Here is a 21142-nt window from a genome sequence, read left to right on the forward strand (position 1 = left end):
TGGGCCAGTCTACTGCTGCACTAGAGCCACAAAACACACTGTATTGTACAGAGAAAAAATGACATGTCAGAGATGGTGATATCTGCACTGCCAGTCTACTAAAATAGAAGGGAAGAAAATGAAACTATCCAACACTGTGAAATTAAGGTCTTCAGCAAAAAAAAGAAATTTTTAACTGTGTAAATGAGATAAGAGAGGTGACTTGCAGAATCCATTTACAGATTTATAATACTGCAGGACTGAGCAAGAACTGGTTATTTGAGCATTTCTGAAACATTCCTTCTTGAAACAATATTCAAGCTTCTCACTCCGGATGGAAGCAAGACTGTGCTTCCCAGATTCCGCATTATTAAACTTTGCCATGTTAATAGCTTTGCTGACCTCCAATCTTCTTTAGGGTCTCCTTTATTTCAATCACCACAATTACTTAAAAGCTATCCCAGTTCAGACTATTGGTATTAAAACAGGGAAAGAAAAAGAATCCAAGATTTGAAAATTGAGAAACTGATGTGTAGTACCTATATGCTTGAAGTTCAGCCTTTCATGAAAGATCTTCTTAAAATCAGAACTTGAAATGAATCATTAGTAGTAGTACTTTTAAAATGCATTAATTAAGACTAATTTTCCAGATTGTTAAATGAATTAAATTGATACTGCTATGGATGATTGAACAAAGCCAGCATCTTATGCCATCACCGTAATTTCAGGCTAGCTGTAGATACAGACCCATAAAGACTAGTGCTTTTTCAGGCTAAAAACCAAGGTCAAATTCAAAGAAAACAAAATGCTATTTCTTTACTACCACTTTCAGTATGCAGAAGCTTACACTGGGCACTTTCTTCTCTAAAACAATTACTGAAGTTATCAGGATAATCATAGTATCAGGAAGGTGACTGAGAACTCCACAACATGAATGTATTTAAAAGCACAGTTACAGGAAAACCATTTGTCATAAATTAAGTTTTAGAAGTTATATATGCATACATTTAAACATATAGATACACACACATATACATATGCATCATCAATGACAGCACCTTAAAATACTGCTCCTAAAAGTGGGCAGTTAATGAAGTGTTCTGTATTTCTAGTATATAAACAAGTATGGATGTGTACTTCATTTAACTCTGATCTATATATGGATGAGCAGTAAGAATGCTGAACTATAAAAATGAACAGGAAAGTCTGCTGTATGTTAACTGGCTAAGAGAAAGATACTGTCATGAATCAAAAAAATCTTGTCTTTTGTAGAGGCTTCAAACTCGTATGACCCAGAAAGGTATTACTTCTCACCAGGACACCCACCAGCTTCCAGGTGGCACAAGGCAGCAGAGCTTCAGCAGCTGCTGTTTGCCCTGCTGAAACAGCCCGGGAGGCAGTTTCGAAATGACTCCCACCACCCCGAAACAGAGTCCCAGCTGAACGCTGCAGACGCAAGTGCTGCTCTGAATTCACCCAAGGTTTCTGAGGTTTGGCTTTAGAGCAAGACAAGTCAAAGCGTGCCTGACACCAGCGTGCTCAAACCCCCGGGGGCCCAGCATGGGAGGGCACAACTTCTCTTCAACTGTGCCTCCTTTTATATCCACATGCACAAAGTGTACCAAAACCAAGTAGCTGTAAAATGAAAAAAGTCATCAGGGAACGGTGTTGCAATGATACAGGGATACGGGTTCACATACATTCAGATATAATAATTTCTTTGCGTTTTTTTCTACACGTTTCCCAGCCTACATCCCAGTATTTTCTGCTGTCCCCTAACACACCAGTAGGTAGCTGAAGTGCCTCCTACCCAACCTTCAGCTTTTCAGTAAGACTGACATTTGTTAATTTAAGGAAAAAATGTCAGAGTCCTTGAGCCCATTAATTTCACCTACCCAGAATGCTGCAATACACACTATCCTACTGAAGTATAATAGTGTAAGATGCTTCTTCTGCACAGAGACCAATTTTACTGACCTTCAAATCACCAGCAAAATTCATCAGTTCTGTTTGAGAGGATGAGTTAAAAGAGTCTTCATGAAGAGAAAGCTATTTATAGTGACAAAGTGTAACTACAAGGAAGAAATACTGATGGGCTTGCTTTATGAAATCTGTGCTTTGTTGTAATTATTGCCTAGAAAATCAAGATAAATAAAAATGGTATGATGGAATACTCAATGTAACTTTCAATAATTTTACATAGAGATGCTTACAGATATGACTGCTTTCTTTTGGGACATTTAATTTAGCCTGTGCTTTGGATAAATGGGTTGAAATTATAAGCAATCATGAATTCCTACACATTAGGAAAGTAAAGATTTTTGAAGACAAATGAGGGTATCCAAAAGGAAAAGGAAATTAAGCTTTGATACAAAGTGATTGAACACTGGCTTCCTGCCTAGTATTCTGAAGAAATACTAAGAGGACCAGAGGTTTTGCTCATACTGGATACCTCACTCCTCAGGTGTTTATTCCACAGTCAGTGAAAATGTTCGCAATATATAGCCTAAAGGATTTTTTTTTTTTTTTTCATTTTGGAAATAGTTGCGTATGTATGCTGCCCTTAACATTAATCTTTAAAATGTGAAAACAAACAATACATTAAATGGCAAGTATGCTAAAATAATAACAGCCAACTGATTTTGCTCAAATTCATAAATAGTCACCTCTGGGCTAGAAAAAGAAGCATAAAAAATTCCAATCCAAATGAAGTTAAAGTAATCACAAGCAGCTGGCATGAAAGCGAGTGATACCTTAATATGGAATCTGGGCAACAATTTTTATTCTTAAAATATCACATACAAGCCATCAAAACATAAAAGTAGTATTTATTTCAAAAGTAAAATCTTTATGGCAGTATATTACAGAAAATCTTTAGTTCATTAATATTTGTAGTGCCACTTGCTTCACATGTTTCCAATCAATTGCTTCTTCATGGAAACACTAGTCGTGCTGTATTTGTTTTAATTCTGTTTATTCTGACCATGGAACCTCCTTCAACCTGTGTAACTGAATCGGTTACAAATGAGTTTTCTTTCTTTGGCACAGGGATTCAGCAAAAATCTTTATCAGTGCCACAGGGCAGTTGGCAGCTAGTTGTTGGGTCTTATGAAAACACTTTTAATTATTTATTAAATCAGATCAAATAAAAATAAATTAAAAAAAAAAAAGAGAGGCATTGTAGTTTCTTCTGTTTTGCATGTGACAGATATATATAAGTAAATAACTTTTTTGTACATCCTGATTTCCTAACCAACCAAATTCCTGTTCTCCCTGCTTGCCTCCTCCCCAGCCCTAGAAACTATCCAAGTTGACCATTTCATATGCAACTCTGAGTTGTTTCAAGATAAATTTAGGATGGACTTAATTTCAAATCAATCAATGAATGAATTGGCACGGCTGGTCTATTATCTTCCTTTCTTGTCCAGTTATACTGATAAAATAAATTAAAATCTTATGGTATATCGCATCAAGTAGGTCATATTACGTAATTCCATTCACTCAGCTGCTGCACTCACTAAATCTTGCTGTGTCACTTCATGAGGAATCATGACATTTCTCAAAGTATCCTATAAATTACAGTAACCACTTAATACAGCCAAAGAGTACTACATTCAATAATTAAATGCTCGTACTTAAGCAATAAAATCGAGGTTAAATTTAAAACCCCAAATAAAACAAAAACACAGAAAAATTACTACCACATAACGCAACTATTAACTCTAAGTTACACAGTACCATTCCTCTTTACAGCAAAGCACAACCATGTCATTGAAGTGACCTGTCCACACAGGATTTTAAAGAATAAGGACCTTTCCTATTTCCATCAGTGGAAGATAAATTATCTATCGCTTCCACAACAGAAAGGACAAACTTGGCCCTTTTCTGGAAGTATCTTCCTCATAATTAGTAATTCACATAATGAAAAAAGTATAAAAATTGTCCTGCTATTATTCAATAAATTAGATAAAGATAAGTTTCCCATTGAGATAAAATCTGTCTTTTTCCCTTGCCCAAAATAACCACTCCAACTTTATTTCTGTTGTGCTGGGAATTAACTGACTTGCATGACTCAGCAGTGATTTACCTGAATCTCCACTAAAAACTACAGTGAAAAGCGAACAGCCCTCACACATCCATGTTCCTGTCCAGATAAGTTGTTCTATTTATTGTAGGAAGGACTAAAAATTCCACTACAAATTAATAATATAAATATTTCCTTGAAATACGTAACATAAGCCAGTTAGAAGAAAAATTGTACCAGGAAGAAAATCAGACTACTAAAAAAAAATGCACTTATTTTTCCATTTCAAGTCAAGCAAACTCTACAATGCAAATAAGTTAACTGAAAAATAAGTTAATGTGAATCTTAAGCTAAGGCCAGACTGACTTCTAAAGCAGAATTATAAAAGCTTGGGCTGGCAACAAAACCAAGAAAATTATCAATTTTGGGTTTTCTTATAAGGAACAAGGAAAAAAACAGTATTTGGGGTAACTTTCCAATTTTGAATGGTGTCTTTCTGAGAGAAAATAAAAAAAGACAACATCAAGACTCCAGAAAATAAAACAGAGAAGGTATTTGCGGAGATGGGGTTTAGAGGTGGCACCTCTTTCTTTCCAAGGAATTGGTCACTGTCCTGTAGAAGCCTGTAAACCACAAAGCAGGTACGCAGGAAGAAGAGAAAGGTAGAGCAGAGAAAATGAGAACAACATGAAACAGAAGGGGAGAAAGGTAAAATAGCAATACCATGTACTACCAGTACCACCTTCTGAAACAAAAATGCAGAATTTCTTTTTTGGCCTCAAAGATAAAAGTAATCACTTACATCTTTACACTTTGGTTAAAAGGCTAGAATGCAGAACGACCATAATGTGAATTTTAAATTAAGAATACTTTAGCAAGGGCAAGGGAGAATCCTCTATAGACACAATTAACAGAATTGCTTTAATACACTTAAAACTTTTAGCCTTTGTGGTCTTTGAAGTGAATAGTGGAACTGCATCTATTTCAGGTTTGTATGGAAGGGCTGTACTGCCCTGAAAAGTTTTACAGTGCTGTAAACTAATGAAATAAATTATCTTAATTTGGTTAGATCTATTTTCATTAACTGTATTACCCACCGAGGGAACGAGGACCAATTTTAATTTTACTAATGTATTTCACTTCTGCATTACTTTGGCACGCTGTAATTGCAGCTCCTGTTCGGTATAGCTCGCCCTGCCGTCAAGGGGCCACCTTGCCCCCCGCGCTCTCGCCCACGCAGGCAGCGCTGTGCAGAGCCCCCGGGACCCACGCAGGGAAGCTGCAGCACCACCGGCTGCCAGCGCCACGAGCAGGGCTGCGCGGTACTAACTCGTACCGCGTTCCCATCAGGGCTTTTGAGGACACACGTGGTAGCAGCAACACGCACATTATGAAAATAGCGAGAGCATTTCTATTATAAACAACTAGCTGGGATACATTATATACGCCTGGACTAAAAAGTAAACATATGAGAAGATAAATCTCTTTCACAGCATGAAGAAAGAAAACAAGTTCTTAAAAGAAGGAAGACCTGAGCTATCCTTTAAATGAAACACTTTTCGCGGCCCAGTTAGGGATTTTCAGATGTCCTTATCTGACCTGTTACCATGGACAGACAGCAGTCAAAAAAGCCAGAGATAATACTGTTCTGCAAAATATTTAGAAAATAGTCAGAAAACTAACAGCAATAATTTATTTAAAGCTTCTTACAACATCTCTATGTAATTTAAAAGAGTATTACTTATAACCCTGGTATCATACATTTATTACCATTAACTACCATACCAACAGGATTATTTAAATAGTTTGGTCCAAAAGGGCAGGAAAACAGCAGTGTATGGTTACTAGCAAGTCTGAAAATGCCCTTCATGGGTGCCAACACTCCTCAGAAAGTTTCTGCAGGACAGAGTACGTCTTCTAGCAGATAGCAGCAGAGACAGAGTTGCGATCATCTCACTCTACTCAGCGCTTGCCAGGCTGCACCTGGAGTACTGTGCCCAGTTCTGGTTGCCACAATTCAGGAAAGAATTGACACAGACAGACTGGAGAGGGTCCAAACAAGGGCCATGATCATGATTAAAGGGTTGGAGAACCTGTCCTGCGAGGAAAGACTGAAGGAGTTAGGTCTTTTCTCCCTGGAGAAGATAAGGCTCAGGGGAGACCTCATCACAGTATTCCAGTACTTAAAGGGTGGCTACAAAGAGGACAGAGGCTCTCTCTTCACCAGGAGCCACATGGAGAAGACAAGGGGCTACAAGTTGCGCCAGGAGAGGTTACATCTTGATAGAAGAAATCAATCACTGGAACAACCTCCCCATGGACGTGGTAGAGTCCCCATCACTGGAGGTTTTCAAGACGGGATTGGACAGTGCTAGGTAGTCTCACCTAGGCTCTCTTTCCCACAAAAGGTTGGACCAGATGACCAGGTCTCTTCCAACATGGGCTGTTGTATGATTCTTTAAATTTCAGCCCAGTCCACCTGCTTACTTATGTGTATGTGTACATGCATCTATGAAGAGTGAGAGCGTTTGAATGTGAGGATATACACCTGAACATGATGCATGTCTTTTTCTATAATAATTAAAACCCATGAGTAATTTTGTAAAATCACCTTTTCTGGTTTTGGTTTGGCTTCTTTTTTTTAATTGTGGACCCCTATAGAGCAACATTCTGCCACTGAATTCATATCTATACAGCAGCATATAACTGAAAGTAGACTGTAGCCCCCAGACTGTCTCACCTATTTAATACACAGTATGAAATGACAGATTATTTTTCAAAGGAGAACAAGATAGATGCCAGCATGAAACACTGTTTATAAAAGCGTCACCACTACAGCTGTCCCCAAGCAATAAAGCTGTTTATTCCAACCTCCTACCTCATATAAACTGAAACTCTCAGCACTGAAAAACAACTTCAAATCCTTTCATGACTCCAAGACAAATAATAATAAGAATGTCTTTCCAAAATACACAGTTAAGGTCATGTCCATGAATGTCCATTTTGCATAAAAGTGCACAGACTTAGAAATTCCACATTCAAATTTTCTTAAAACTAATACATAGTGTAGTTTGAAATTTGATTCTGTCTCTGTACATACTGATGCATTCAGCATAAAGATAAGTCTTTCTCTTTAAGGCTTCTTCTCTGTTTCTGTGGTTATACACAAACATTTAGAGAATATTTAATAAATATGTGTATCAGTATATTCATATCTAAGCTTTATACAGAAGAATACAGAGATTCTTCTGAATTCAGAAGACATGACATCTCTTCTAGGGGGTAGGAATTAGAGTCTACATAAAAATCAGAAATATATCAAGTTAGGACCTAAACATCAAATGGCTTTTAAGTATGGAAATTAAGTTTAGATTTAGAAATCTGGATCTGAAGCCAGTTAGGTTCAAAGTCAGATTTAAACCTAGAAAAAGCCTGTGATTCTGATTCTCACTACAGAAAAATATGGTAAAAATTTTAACCTTAAAAGCAGAAATCATAAATACAGAAATAGAGAACTTACATGCCCATCGTAAGAGCTTGTTTTACCCTCCCATGCCCCTTTTTAAGCATTCTGACACGTAATACAGAACCAGCTGCAGCAAATCTCCCAGATCAAGATGTGTCTGTGGGAACTGGGGACCTAACCATCACCAGAGCCTCAGCGGGGTCCAGCCTGGAAGTGACCCAGCTGAGCTCACGCATGCCTTGATTCAATGCAGATCTAGACTCCAGTACTACACAACAGGAGTTTGGATATTTTTATGTAGGTACTCACATTATAAACATCTAAATACAGGTTTCTCACTTTGGAGTTCACTATGCATAGTATTTTTTCTAATATAATAATAATAAATGCAACACAGGGAAAACACTGAAAAAAGTCTACCAAATAATCACTTAATTGCAATCACATACAGATCGGTGATACCCCAGTACCACTACACTCTTATGGGAAGTCGAAGGCTATTAGAAATTATGTAATAATATTGACCATATAACATATACAAAAATATTCCATAGGTGTGATTAATCAAAGAAAAATGAAAAAAAAAAGAAAGAAAAGAAAAAGAAAAATATTTTTACACCTGTGTTTTGTAATGGTGTCAAGGTGCTCTTCTGGCAGCCAGACAGGGCATTTGGCTGGCTCAGAGCTGGATGCAACTGCTGCCCTTGCTGAGACGTAACTGCCCATCTTCCTGCTGAGTGGAGGGTCAAGCCAGCACTGTATAGCTTACATTTCACCTGAGCACTCAAGTTCCTGAGCTGAAGGAGTTAACATCTTGCCATTATAAAGAACTAAAGGGAGCAGTCAATACCTAGTTACCTGTAGCAGTGGCAGCTAAGAGAAAATATTCTTGGGCCAAATCAAGCTTTTGACCTTTGTAGTACAAAAGCAAGAAGAAACAATCACTGTAGCACTTGGGGTGTTGACAGCCCCATCACGTGGAAGCCAGTGTGATCGCATGGCCAAGAACCCATCTCAAGTAGTAAAAAAACTGAATTTGCAAGTGTATATGGGACTAGAGAGACTTTGAACTCTTGCAGGGGCACCCTGAGGTCTCCTAATCAGCTCCTTGACTAGCATAAACCTTAAGTGAATCCTCTACCAATGCACTGGTCACTGTTTCTACCTGCCCGTAATTATAGCTATGGCCAATTATTTAATGCTAAGTCAGGTGCCAAGCCGTGCCTTTCTCAGCTGTGTACCACAGCTCTACCTGCAGAAACAAGCAAACTACATGAGCCATGGCCTTGTTCACTAGCTGGTAACACTTTCTGCTCCCATGATCAGCCTCAGAGTAGTTCTGCCTGGTTTCACAAACCCTCAATAGCCTCCTAGCTACACCCAGACACCCCCCTGCCTTTCATACGGGACTGTCCACTGAAGACCCCACAAAAAGAGACAGGCCTCTGCATTTGGCCTAGAGCTTCGAACATATGCATATCTCTATCTTTGTGATAGAAATCCTTTATTTGGAATATGGCAAGCTTTAAAGCCATCTCTGTACTTTATAATTTATACACTGTCATGGTTCTATGTTCATTAAGGTTGTTACCACAAGAGACAAATTATAAAGTGCGTGTACTCAGAGAGAGAGGAAAGCAATGAGACTCTTGTCTTGGCACTGTACACAGTAATGGATAATCAGTGAAAAATGATTCCTCCAACTGAAGCCTACCTAATCCTTTTTGCAAATCTTAAAGCATAACTCCTTACTAATGACAATAATTTTTACTGCTGTTGCTGTTTCAACCTCTACACCTGAGGAGAGGAGTTTGAGATAAGAAGAGCCCCCACCCCCTGAGTCTTCCCGTCTCAAGGCCATGAAACACAGGAGTTGCAGACCTTTCCACTGTAGTAACAGTCATAACAAAACCTAGAAACAAAAGCTAAAATACACCTGTCGGACAAGGAGAAACACAGAAGAGGTACACTAGGGAAAATAAAAATATTTATATACATTAGCTATACCACTATGAAACATTCAGAGCTAAACAAAATAAATGAGCTGCATTTCTGCCTTCTATTCTTATGTTAAGGCATAAAATAGAAGCAGGGGTTTTGTTGTTAAGTGAAAAATTTGACAACATGGGTAAGCTGGAGCATTAGAATCCACAGGAAATTAGTGGTTTAAATTCACCAACCTACCTCTGAAGCTCTGATTATTTTTTTTCAACTGACAGCGCTTAAACGGACTAATTTATAGCATCCAAATGTTTTAAAAGAGTTTACTCAATCATACTAAAAGCAGGCCTTATTTTGCTGAAAATACAAGCTGAGGGCAGGTAATCTACAGCTGGAGATACAAGACCATATGCTACTTGCACGTCTGATCTTGTTGAAAAAAGAACCAGAAAAACTACCAGATTACTACAGACAGATGTCATGAACAAGAATAACTTAGGGGAAGTGTTCCGCACAACACATTCCTGCTCAGGGAAACAGCAGTAGTAACCAACTTCTCTTCCCACTTCAGAATAGATTTGAGTTGCTTTAATCTCTGGCTTTTGCTAGATACTGGAAAGCTACTGGGATGTTACGAATCAGACCTGTTCTTCAGTAATAACCATGAAATTTTACTCTATCTCCTACCTTGCTTTCAAGCACTGACAAGTACCGATATATACCAAATACAAATACATGTATACAGATTTACATGTAGTTTTAATTGAACCAATCTCATTGTATTTGCAAATCTGATCAACCGCTTCATAATTTAGTGGGGCCACTGTAGGATTTCCCTCTCCTGCTGCTCTCGCACCCCTTTCCAGCACACAGCACAGCCCGGTACTCTTACTCCTTCTGCGAAACAGGCCTCGCCAGCAGAGCAAGGGATATACTATTTCAGTTCAAGGTGTCTTGATTGCTGCCAGTTCCAATATTTGACTAATGAAACTAAAATGACCACCCCAGAGAAGCGTTCTGTGTACTTAAACTTAAGGAATTGGTGAAAAGTTTAACTCTTTCATGCATTCCCTTTTCATGTCTCCCTGGTATGAAACAGCATGAGTCCAGATTTGATCAGGGCCTGAGCAAGTCTTGAAGTGAACTGAGGGAAAAAAGATTTCTCAAAGTGACATTACCATATATATGAATAAATTTCAGAGGAAATAAGATTTTTCAACTATTCCTCAAAGTTTGGTTGCTGTGGGAGAAAAGAAAGTGCTGTGGAGGGCAAGGTGAAGAACAAACTCCAACATTTTCTTTTTTTAAAATATTTCTGAATTAAATTAAAGATTGCAAATTTTGCTCCTAGTACTTGACAATCTGTAGGACAGAATTAATTAAGTAACTGAGCGAACGAGTAAAAAATAATAACCTTAACTTTCTAACTATATTCTGAAATTGTATTTGGATTTTTGCTTTTATAGTGGTGACATAGTTCTTTGGTACAAAGTTTCACATAACTTACTCTGTGGGCTTGAGAAATACCAAAACTTTCTGAGAAATACATGGATCATTTGCCCTGTGGGCAATCAGAGGGCTCTGGAAGTAACTGGGAACAATCCTTAGCTAGATATAACTAACCAGCATATACAACCAAAATCCCTTAAAGGACTCAGAAATCAGAATTAATCTTTTCCATTTCTTTGATGTATCACTCTAATTTAGCAGAGCCCTAGTAAAGCACAATAGACAGGAGCAAAAAGCAATTACTTCCAGGAATTTTTATGGGCTTCATGCATTCCTCCATTTTTAGGCACTGAACTATTTCTCTAACAACTACTCGAACATATCTATTTCTGTGCCCTTAATTAGTCCCTACTACAGCAGCTTATAATGATTTCCTAGAAGCAAGGTCTCTTGCAGTTTCACCTGCAGAATGGGCTGTGATGCTGCAGAATTACAGTTTGCTCCATAGTTCTGTTTATGGGAAATGAGGTATTGTCCACACAAAAACAATTGCACTTCTTTGGTACATCACACCTTCACTCCTCAAAGCACAATTCCAGTGAATGTTCATGTATGTTAGAAGCTAACAAAGATCATCCTGGAAATCTTTTTCGCCTGATATTCAGAAGGAAGAGATGAGGCAAGCTTTGAGAGAAGTAACTCAATCCAAGCCAGCAGAGCCTTCATCCAACAACAAGCCTCTGGAGTCTGCAAGATGAATCCAGTGTTTACTACTACCTTCTCTAGAGACCCATAAAGGCAGGTTAGACCAGAACTATTATTACCCCTAGTATCTGTAATGGGTTCTGCCCTAGAGGTTTCTTGGCACTGTCACTGCCTTACCATTGGTGGCAGACCTGCTGTCTGCTACTTTTTATGCACCTACTGGTAGGGTGCACAGACCACTCCAGTCCCTCTACAGCTCTGTTGAGCACACAGGAGCAGGACTGTAAGTTGCTAAATTAATTGATTATGCCAGATAGCAACCTTGCTGCTTGAGTTGCTTCTTCACAGAAGTGAAAGGCTTAACCAGTGCCACAGAGAATACTGAAAAAGATATTAGAGTTTAAAACCCCCAAAAGAGTGGAAGAATATCTCTGTCTGCAGCTACGCCATCCCCTGCCAGACCCTTCCCTCCCTCTCTCTGCAGAGCTGTGCTGCATCCCACTCTCACTACACCATGGGCTTTCTTCTCCTGTGCATACCCTGTTAAACAGGTTTCAGTCTAATTAATTATCCTGCTAATATGAAATCGCAAAAGGTTCCTGGTCTTCCAGGTACATGCAGACTCATCAACACATTTAAAGAACAAACCCTTTCTCTCTCAAAAATACCCCACTACCACAAACAAAAACAAAAAGCAGAAAACTTGCTCAGAATAAACATGATATTTGCAATTTCAGACGTCAGCCAGTTAATTCAGGTAACAAATATGCTTCCAGACTACCACTAGTGCCCAATTATTTACCTAATTGGTCAATAAATCAAACTAGTTAAGCTGTTTAGAGACTAAAATCAGCACAAAACTTAATATAAAGCATCACATATTAAAATATTCATGCACCCAACATTTTAGAAGATGATCACTATAAAGATTCCTAATCCAACTTCTTTTGCTGAGACAACAGCTTCATTAACTGCCATGGTGAAAATCTAATGACGCATGGAAATATGCCTTGAAAACATCAAACAAGCAGAACCGTCACAGGACATGCCTTCGAATCTGGGCACCAACTGTCCATTTCAACAGACAGATACAGAGGTAGCAGCTAAACTCATCCACACTAACTCTAAGTCTTTTGAGAGGAAAATAGTAATGGAACTACCACCATCATTAAATGTGCCAAGGAAAATATACAAGGACCAAAGACAGAGTTTTTTTCATAAAACATATAATTTTAAATGAAATCTGCAACTAATTACAAGATACAGAAATAGTTACTACCTCACATTTGGGTTTTTTTAGGTTTTTATACCCTGTGATATTACTTAAGCTCCTTTTTAACTAAGAATGGGGTTGAATAAAGAATGTTTGGAATACCCTAAGATTTGGCAATGCTGGACTTCAAATACCGGTATGGGATTTGTGGGTGAAGGAGATCAGTCCCAGGACACCACCCAGTACTGGATTCTAAACCTTCCCCTCCATTCACAAGGCACAGTATAAGAAGCTTGGGCTTATGTCATATGGCAAATTCCATTTTGAAGTTCCTCTGTATAAAGCAAATTCTGGTTTTATGCCCTATTGCTGTAAAATACAAGATTTGTACATTTATGTTCAATGCAAAAACTCAATGTTTTCATGTCACATTGCATACAGAAGAAAATTGAACTAATAATCCTGCATATGCACTATCCTACATATGGGCTTCCTGTTATATTTCCAGTCTCCATACGAAAGATGCACTTTCATTATATATTTGAAGACACTTCTTGGAAAATTTCAGACACATACAAATACATAAGTGACTGCAAAGTAATTTTAATTTCAGACCTTTAAATGTCTATGACTACCAGCTTATTAATAAAAAAACCAAAACCAAGTTGGTATTACTTAGTGTCTCAAAAAAGCCCAAGATCAAAAGCAGTATAAATGTACACTAAATAAATATAACACTGTCTTCAAATCTATAATTAATATATTTTACAATGTTAAGCATTTTACAAGCATTTAAAAGTGCAGTACCAAAACTGACCCACATTTAGCTATTCTGTACTAATATTATTAGCTTTCAATGACAAAATATTTATCAAAATAATACTCTCTAATTCAAATAACCCTGTTGGTATCAGTTGTGAAGAACAGCAGCATTCCACATACTATGTAAATGTGTTTATGACTCAAAACCAAAATAAATGCAGCTGTCCATTTCAGTCTTAATGTAGTTTTTTTTGTAAGCAGAAGGAATCCCATATAAATTCAGTCAGCATACTGCTAGTGCTTCTATCATGCTTAGAGACCCTATATCACACAAGAATACACTTCTTCGTAACAGCTTGGAGTAGCATAAAGATTAGATTGATAAAGTAATATATATATACACACATATATATTACCTGTTCTTGCCTCTCCAGCCACTTGTCCACCATGGGATGACTGGCACTTAACGATGAACGAGCATTGTCTCTCTGAAACTGGTTAGACCAGCTACTAGTATCTCGTGGTAGGCTTCTGTAGTTTTCATCTTTCTAGTTTAAAAGAAACAAAAAAGTGTCTTATAAAAAACAACCAGTCCTTGCACGTTAACAATGCAGCTGGTTATTAAATGAATACAAAAGGAAGACTGACAAAGGAGAATACAGGTCCAGCCAGACCCAAGGACAACGCGATTGCCCGGCCATTCAATTGCAAGAGCTCCCCTTCCTTAACACCAGTGAAGCCCAACTAAAGTCTTCAGTGGATTTGTAGCTCCTGCACCCACTTGTACTTCACTAACTCTCTTTTCCAATCTCAAACTTCTAGAGCACAGACTTGCCAAGTACATACTCAGCAAGGCCTTCAGGGCATCGTGTTCCTTAGTTTCATTCTCAACAAAAGCAAATATACCATAGTCCATCAAATATACAGTCCATCCAGTTGGACCACTACATAATTTTCCCAAGTCTCTGTATGTAATTAATTTTACTATCAAAGCTGTCTCACTGCTCCAGGTACTGTCCTTTAGACCAGGATAGCATGCTATAGAGTTCAAAATTTGAATTTACTGTTCTACATAATAATGCTTTGCTTGGTTTGCCTGAAGGTATACAAATACAGTCACATTTGTAAAACAGCAGCAGATGGAGATTGTGCTGATGGAGATACATTTATCCCATTGAGACTGATAAAAAAAGATTTTTTTTTTTTCTTTTTAAATGATGAGTTTCTCTGCACATCTTTCCCACAAGCTGTACAAATTCTTCACCCTCTAAAGAAGATTAGTCCTTACCCAGTCTGATCACTAAAAGCCAATAAAAACACAGATCCTTAATGATGGGAGCTACCCCTAGCCCAAAGTCAATGAATTACTGATAACTTACATCGGTTACTTCCCTTGAACTGAAATAATATATGGAATGGAAATTCTGCTTAGTTTTTCAGAAGAGGATTATAAATATACTGTAAGTATCCTTCCTTCAAAAGCAGAGTATTTTTTCCAGTCAATGTTTGTCTATCTTCATGCCAAATCAGATAATAGAGAGAGAATCCATTTTTAAAATAGGATTGTAGTCCTACATATTTTCCAATACTAACACTTCTAGGAATCTTGAAAATCTCTAAAAAAATAAACAAACACCAGTGCACAATCACAGCTAAAAACTATTTATTTTTTTTTATTTATAGCACACAGCAGATTTTTGACCCTTTCTTGAATGAACACTTCATTCTAACAGCATGAGCATTTCCTTTCCCTATTTACTGTATTGATATTTCTTTGGCCTGGCACAGTATTAGTCCAATATTCTAAAACATGGACTGTAGCATCAATTCCCTTACAATTGCCTTCACAAGTTTACTTCTTGTAAATGTGTGACAGGGTTTGCTAGGAAATTCAGGTCTCAGTATAACTGTGATATGTAGCAGTTTTCAAAAGCTTCCTATGCGAGAGCAGTCTTTTCCCAGACACATCAAACTTAAGCTTTCTTAACTGATAACTTCTTTTCTTGAATGAGACTTTGCAGTATAGAATAAGTCTTCCATGTCAAGATATTAAAACTTGAATTCAACCAGCACAAGATAACCTTGTAAAAATATGTCTGCACAAGTAACCAGCCTAACAAATCACCATCATAAATCAGTTTATCCTGCCATAAATAAGAACTTTGTGTCTTTCAGCAACTAAAAAAAAAAAAAAAAACCAGTTTTCCAGTGTGGTTAACCACACAGCAAACTAGAAACTTGCTCAATCTCTTCCTTAGAAGGGGACAGTGGAAGTCAGTCACTGCTTTGTAGAACTGTCCCTTAGCAGAGCCATAAAAGCCAGGGAACGGTGTGTACAAATTGATTTTTTCCTGTTGCTTCTCTTATTCAATTCTTCTCTTCTGGTAACAGAGGTGGCACAGTTCCTATAAGCCAAAACAACAATTTCTCTTGTTCAAAGTGGTGGGAAGGTATAACAACAAAATCAAAATCTGACAAAGAAAGAACGAAAGATCATTTTATGCACAAAACCCCCCATACATTTGGTGCATGAGTTATTGTAATCTAACAATAACTCACTATCTGACAGACCATCACCTAGTCTAAATGGAAATTTCCTCCTATGTAATGAGATGTTTTCTGTATTTCTGTGCTTTATAGATAATTCCATTTTTTATTGATTCATGTTTACAATGTTCAATATAAACTTTTTAAAAAGACATTTTTTTCTACACTACAAAAAAAATCTTTCTCCACACAGCATCCATTACCCATGCACAGGAGTGTTTTGCAAGAGCAAGAGAGGAAGGAAAAAAGTTCATCAAGGGACGTGTGTTGTTCTTCAATCATTCAAAAACTAAGTCTCTGATCTGAATCATGCAGGACAGTCTTATTGCTCAGATTTTATATTGGAACATCACGCTGTAGAAAGTCTTCAACGCCACAGCACACAATGTAAATGAAATTATCTAAGCTAAAGAGTTAAATTAGGCCTCTGTTTGATGCATCTATACTAATGTCATGAATCCCTCAAGGAAATTACTCCTAATACTATCTGTGCTGACCAGAGGAGTATATTCATCCCATCTACTGAAATATTTCTGCTATACCCCACTTCTGTAGAAGATTACCTTTCTCCTGATAAGGCCTATACCAGTTCATTTTATACAGAAGGCATCAAAGTCACTCAGCAATTTTCCTGACAGCAGAACTAAAAGCTGAAATTGTAGAGAGATGTGGTTCCTGTACCTTCTTGCGTTTCTCAGCACTGCTCAGAGGCTCAAAACAGCGCTATTATCAGAGTGGAATAAAATACCTTATCAGTGTTGCAATCACACACAGTAATGTTGGGTTTAGTCAAACAGTGAAACATTAGAAGAACAACCAGCCATAGACAAGTCCTCCACTCCTTTCTTTACCTTTGCTTTTTGGCAAACAGCTATCCCTGTACCCCACCAGTGACAGCACCGGGGCAAGCACTAAGCTAGACCAGGAGCAGAGAAACCAGCACTTTGAACACTGCCACACGTAGTCCTTGCAGATAGCTACACAACAAAACCTTAAGATGCTGCTGGCTACCCGGAATCCCATCTATGCAGGGATCTCCATTACTGCTAATGCCAGATCTAATTCAAGGACAGCAGTGGTGATAAACTATAGAGGTGGAGGTGAAAAACTCATTGCTGCAGCTTAGACATTGGGATTTACTGAACCAGCTACAATGTTGTTTGCTATTTAAAATATATATATATAGGTGGGATTTTGTAAAATATGCAAGTGTTAACCCAGAAAGCTTTACTGCTATTCAGCATGATGTAGCATTAGCACTCACGCTGCCAACATCTGACCAGAAAAGGTGTGTGTCACTTTCAACTTCAATACCATAAAGAAAAAGATTTCATGGTACAGAAGCCATCAGGGTCATATGTAGGGAACTGTCATTTCTTCTGGAGCTGCAGCTGTAAGCCCTCCTGGGACCGGGGCTGACGTGCATCATCAGTTACAATTAAATCCTCTAATTTTTTTAAAAAACATCTTTGGGGACCACAGGCCATGTCAGCTTTATCATGTTTGAAGTGGAAATTGATCAATATAACACCACAACTGCCAAGTCACAATATTACCGCTACACTTAACAGTAGCATTTTGCAGTATTTTTAATTAGGACACATAATCTAACACCTTAAAGATTTAGTTCAGCATGGTGTCCCTGTGGGGCTTTGCTGGAGGGTTGGGTGAAAGGGGACAGAAAAAATGAAGCAATTTTGCTATACTTTTAATTTCTGATGATTTGCAACATAACAAGCTCCTCATCAAAGACTCTGCAGCTTGTACATGAAATGATGCATTAGCATGATCTGTGTACTTCAATTACAAGCTGTCAGTGCATAACCTCACTCGTGATTTTAACCCACAGTTCTACCCCTGCAGACTCCCAGCATTACTAACCCAACCAGAAAGTCCTCCACATGGTACGGTGACAGTTCCATGTCTGTTATCTCATTTGCCACTAGGCCGCTTTCCAAATAGTGAAGAAGTTGGGGTTTTCCCTTCGTTTTGACCTCCTGCGCAGCTAACGTAAAGTGTGGCAAATTTTGGTGTGGTTTGTTTTGGTTTGGTTCTTTTTAATACTACATAGCAATACAACAGGAGTAAAACAGATTGAAGAGGTCTTCAATGTAATTCTCTGGAAGGAGATCAAAAAACGTAAACCAAGTTTTCACTTTAACTATTTCTACAGCAAATTGCCACCATCCCATTCAGGATCTTCACTAAGAGAGACCATTTTGGGCACTGACTTTTTTTTTTTTGCTATCCATTCTTTTTTCTTGTACACTATGCACTTTTGGAAAGGCTTCTTGCTTGCTTGGGTTTGATTCCTTGTGATGGTCTCAGATTGAGATAGGGTTTGTCCATGTCGATGAGAGATGAAACTTCATTTAATCTTTTGAGGTTATAATTTCATTTGACAGACTTTGGGGAAATTCATGTCTACAAGTGTATTTATTGTTGTTCAATCACTAGAAAGGCTACTCTTCTTTCTTTTTATGCTCCACTATGTCCATGTTAGACCCTGAACAGATTGGTATCGCTCTCAGACAGGATGCTAAAAGCTGTAATTAATGAAACATTCATATAGTTTACGTAAATACCTCTTTGTCTGATGCAAACATCTGTTTATAAATGCAGCAATATACACATATACCCATTTTCCATGCTGTGTGAAGGTCTAGTAAGCAGGTTCCTGGAGTTTTTTGTTTGGTTGGTTTTTTGTGTTGGTTTTTTTTCTTTTAACTGGATTTTAGACAAATAAATGAGGCATAAGACCAACTGAATCCCCATTTCTCAAAAAAAAAAGAATGTTGCACAAATTTTGTCTATTTTACAGGGAAAATACATTACATACAGAAAATGAATTAACCCAATAGATGTATTGAATGAACAGAAATTCCCTTTTAAAAAAAAAAAACCTTCTTACATAGAGGTCAGATTTGGAACTGATCTCTCTAGTCATCAACAGCTTTTTAATTGTACCAAATTTCAAAAGTTTACCTTGAAACTAATTGTACCAGTCACTATTTATAAAAATTCATATATCTTAAGAAACTGACACTACTGCTTGGGTGAGCTTCCTTTTCCTCTCAGTAGATTCAGTTTACTTTATCATTCTACAGTTTAGTTCCTACGTTTGCTTTTTTTTGAAGTGTATTGAAGAACATGACGCCAGGAGCTACAATAATCCAGACACAGCCCAGCCATCTAACACATATAAGAATGAACCAGTTCCAGTCACCCAGTATCAGGAACCTTTGATCTTGGGCCATTCTCCAAGAAGAAAAGTAAAAGAGGACTTCCACATTAAAGAATTATCGCAGCTTTGTGCCTCCTCTCAGCTCTGACCCAGAGCATGGGTCACTTCCAGCAACTGGTAAAAACTGTCTTAGGATGCAGAAGACGTAAATCTTGTAGGCTAATAAAGAACTTGCATGCCCTATTTATGATGAAAATAGATGAGAAGAATGACCACTCTGTAATCATTCTGATGTTTTCAGAAAGACTCATCTTCAGAAATGACCCTCTCTATCGCTCTGTGAATGCAATTAATGTATTATGCATTTACTCATTAAATGCCAACGAGGAAAAAGGCAATTGAAAAGCCAGTGTTCTGCTTAAGTTCTATCACCTTACACTCAGAAATTTCCAGAGCTGTCCAATTCCAATTCATATATTCCATGTTATCCTTTGATTGACAAGCAAGGCCTGACCTTAAAAAAAAGCAGTAACTAGGGGCCATGATGAAGGGACAGTTTTCTGTGCATGCAGTGTTATATGTAAATATTTAGTGTCAAAGAATATGGGCTAAATTAAGAGTAAACTAAAAAACATGAGACTGCCTATCCAAAACATTCTGTTGATCTCTCGTTTACAATGGAAAAATCAAAAATGTCATGATCTTTGCACGTACACATGCAAAGCCAGAAATTACCAGGCAGTGTATGCTGTTATTTCTCAGACTGAGGGACAGGAAAGAAACTGCTGCTTCCATTCACTCTTTACTTATTAGGCTCACAATAAAACCTCACAAGAGATAATGCAAAACAACCCAAATAATATATGGTAGTATTTCAAAAGTATGCTCTGAAGATAGGATTTAACAAATAGAATGTTAACTTTAAATATATTTGGGGAGCTAAGGAACAGGAAACAATGGGGTACAGGAAACTTCACAAGGATCTTATATTTAGATCTTGAAATGAAGAATATCTTATAAACCACCAGCAGTAACCTTTTATGTGTCGGATAGATGCTTTCAGGTGGCCATACCTCTAAAATGGTGCAACTGGCTGTTTTTATGTTTAGAAACTTGCATCTGCAGTCCTGAAACAAAGAAAGGAGGATGGGGGATGTGGTAACTGTTCTGTCTTCTCAGCCTAACTAAACTTTTTTTTCCCCTCTTTCTTCATTACATTGACAAGCGGGGAGAAGAGCGGTGATTTAAGGTCAGAAGCACAAAGGCAATTCCCCAAACCCATGCCAAGCGGCTGTGCCTTCGCATGCTGCCAGCCAGCCACTCCTCCCCTCTGCCAGCCCTCACCCACACCACCACCCTCCTCTGTATTTAACAATACAGACAGGCGACTCCGCAAGGCTCCCAGTAAAGCATCCATCGCCTCGTCCGACCTGCAAATTCATTTCAGACCTTGGCCAGAATCCCTCCTGCGGTCTGCAGGGAAAGGACCCAAGAGGTAGCAGACAGGTGGCCTGCAGCAGCATGTTTCTTTTTTATCTGAGTTTACAGCAGCATTGTCACCTTCGGCTCCTTGCAGTCTCACAGACCTTTCTCACACTGAACAGCTTCCCATCATTCTCCATCTTATGGTTTTAGCTTTTGTCAAGATTTCTTTCACTTCATGTGCTCAGCAGGCAATGCTCTCAAGTTGGACATCTGTATACAGGAGCTGAAGAGCTCATTTATAAAGAGACAATAAAACTGGGTGGTAGCACAGAATGATCATCCCCTTTCTGCCAGGCTGTGAAACAAAACCAGGCTAAGTGACATCTGTTTCAGCCCCAAATTTAGTCATAACAGGAATAAGCCCAGAAGGTGACTAGGCGTTCCTGG

General features: G+C 38.1%; 1 protein-coding gene across 9 annotated transcripts in view; it reads right to left on the reverse strand.

Annotated features, from left to right (window-relative positions):
• PARD3 (par-3 family cell polarity regulator) overlaps positions 1 to 21142 on the reverse strand; it is a 460545-nt gene that overhangs the window by 245598 nt on the left and 193805 nt on the right. For 7 of the 9 annotated variants that reach the window (XM_010585300.1, XM_010585335.1, XM_010585328.1 and 4 more), the window contains exon 5: positions 13956 to 14087. The exons of the other annotated variants lie outside the window; for them this stretch is intronic. In XM_010585300.1, coding sequence (XP_010583602.1) covers positions 13956 to 14087 — 132 coding nt within the window. The remainder of the gene's footprint in view (positions 1 to 13955; positions 14088 to 21142) is intronic. 9 annotated transcript variants of the gene reach the window in all.

This window comes from Haliaeetus leucocephalus, unplaced genomic scaffold (assembly GCF_000737465.1).
Source record: "Haliaeetus leucocephalus isolate CR32 unplaced genomic scaffold, Haliaeetus_leucocephalus-4.0 Scaffold0, whole genome shotgun sequence".
Taxonomy (NCBI): Eukaryota; Metazoa; Chordata; class Aves; order Accipitriformes; family Accipitridae; genus Haliaeetus; species Haliaeetus leucocephalus.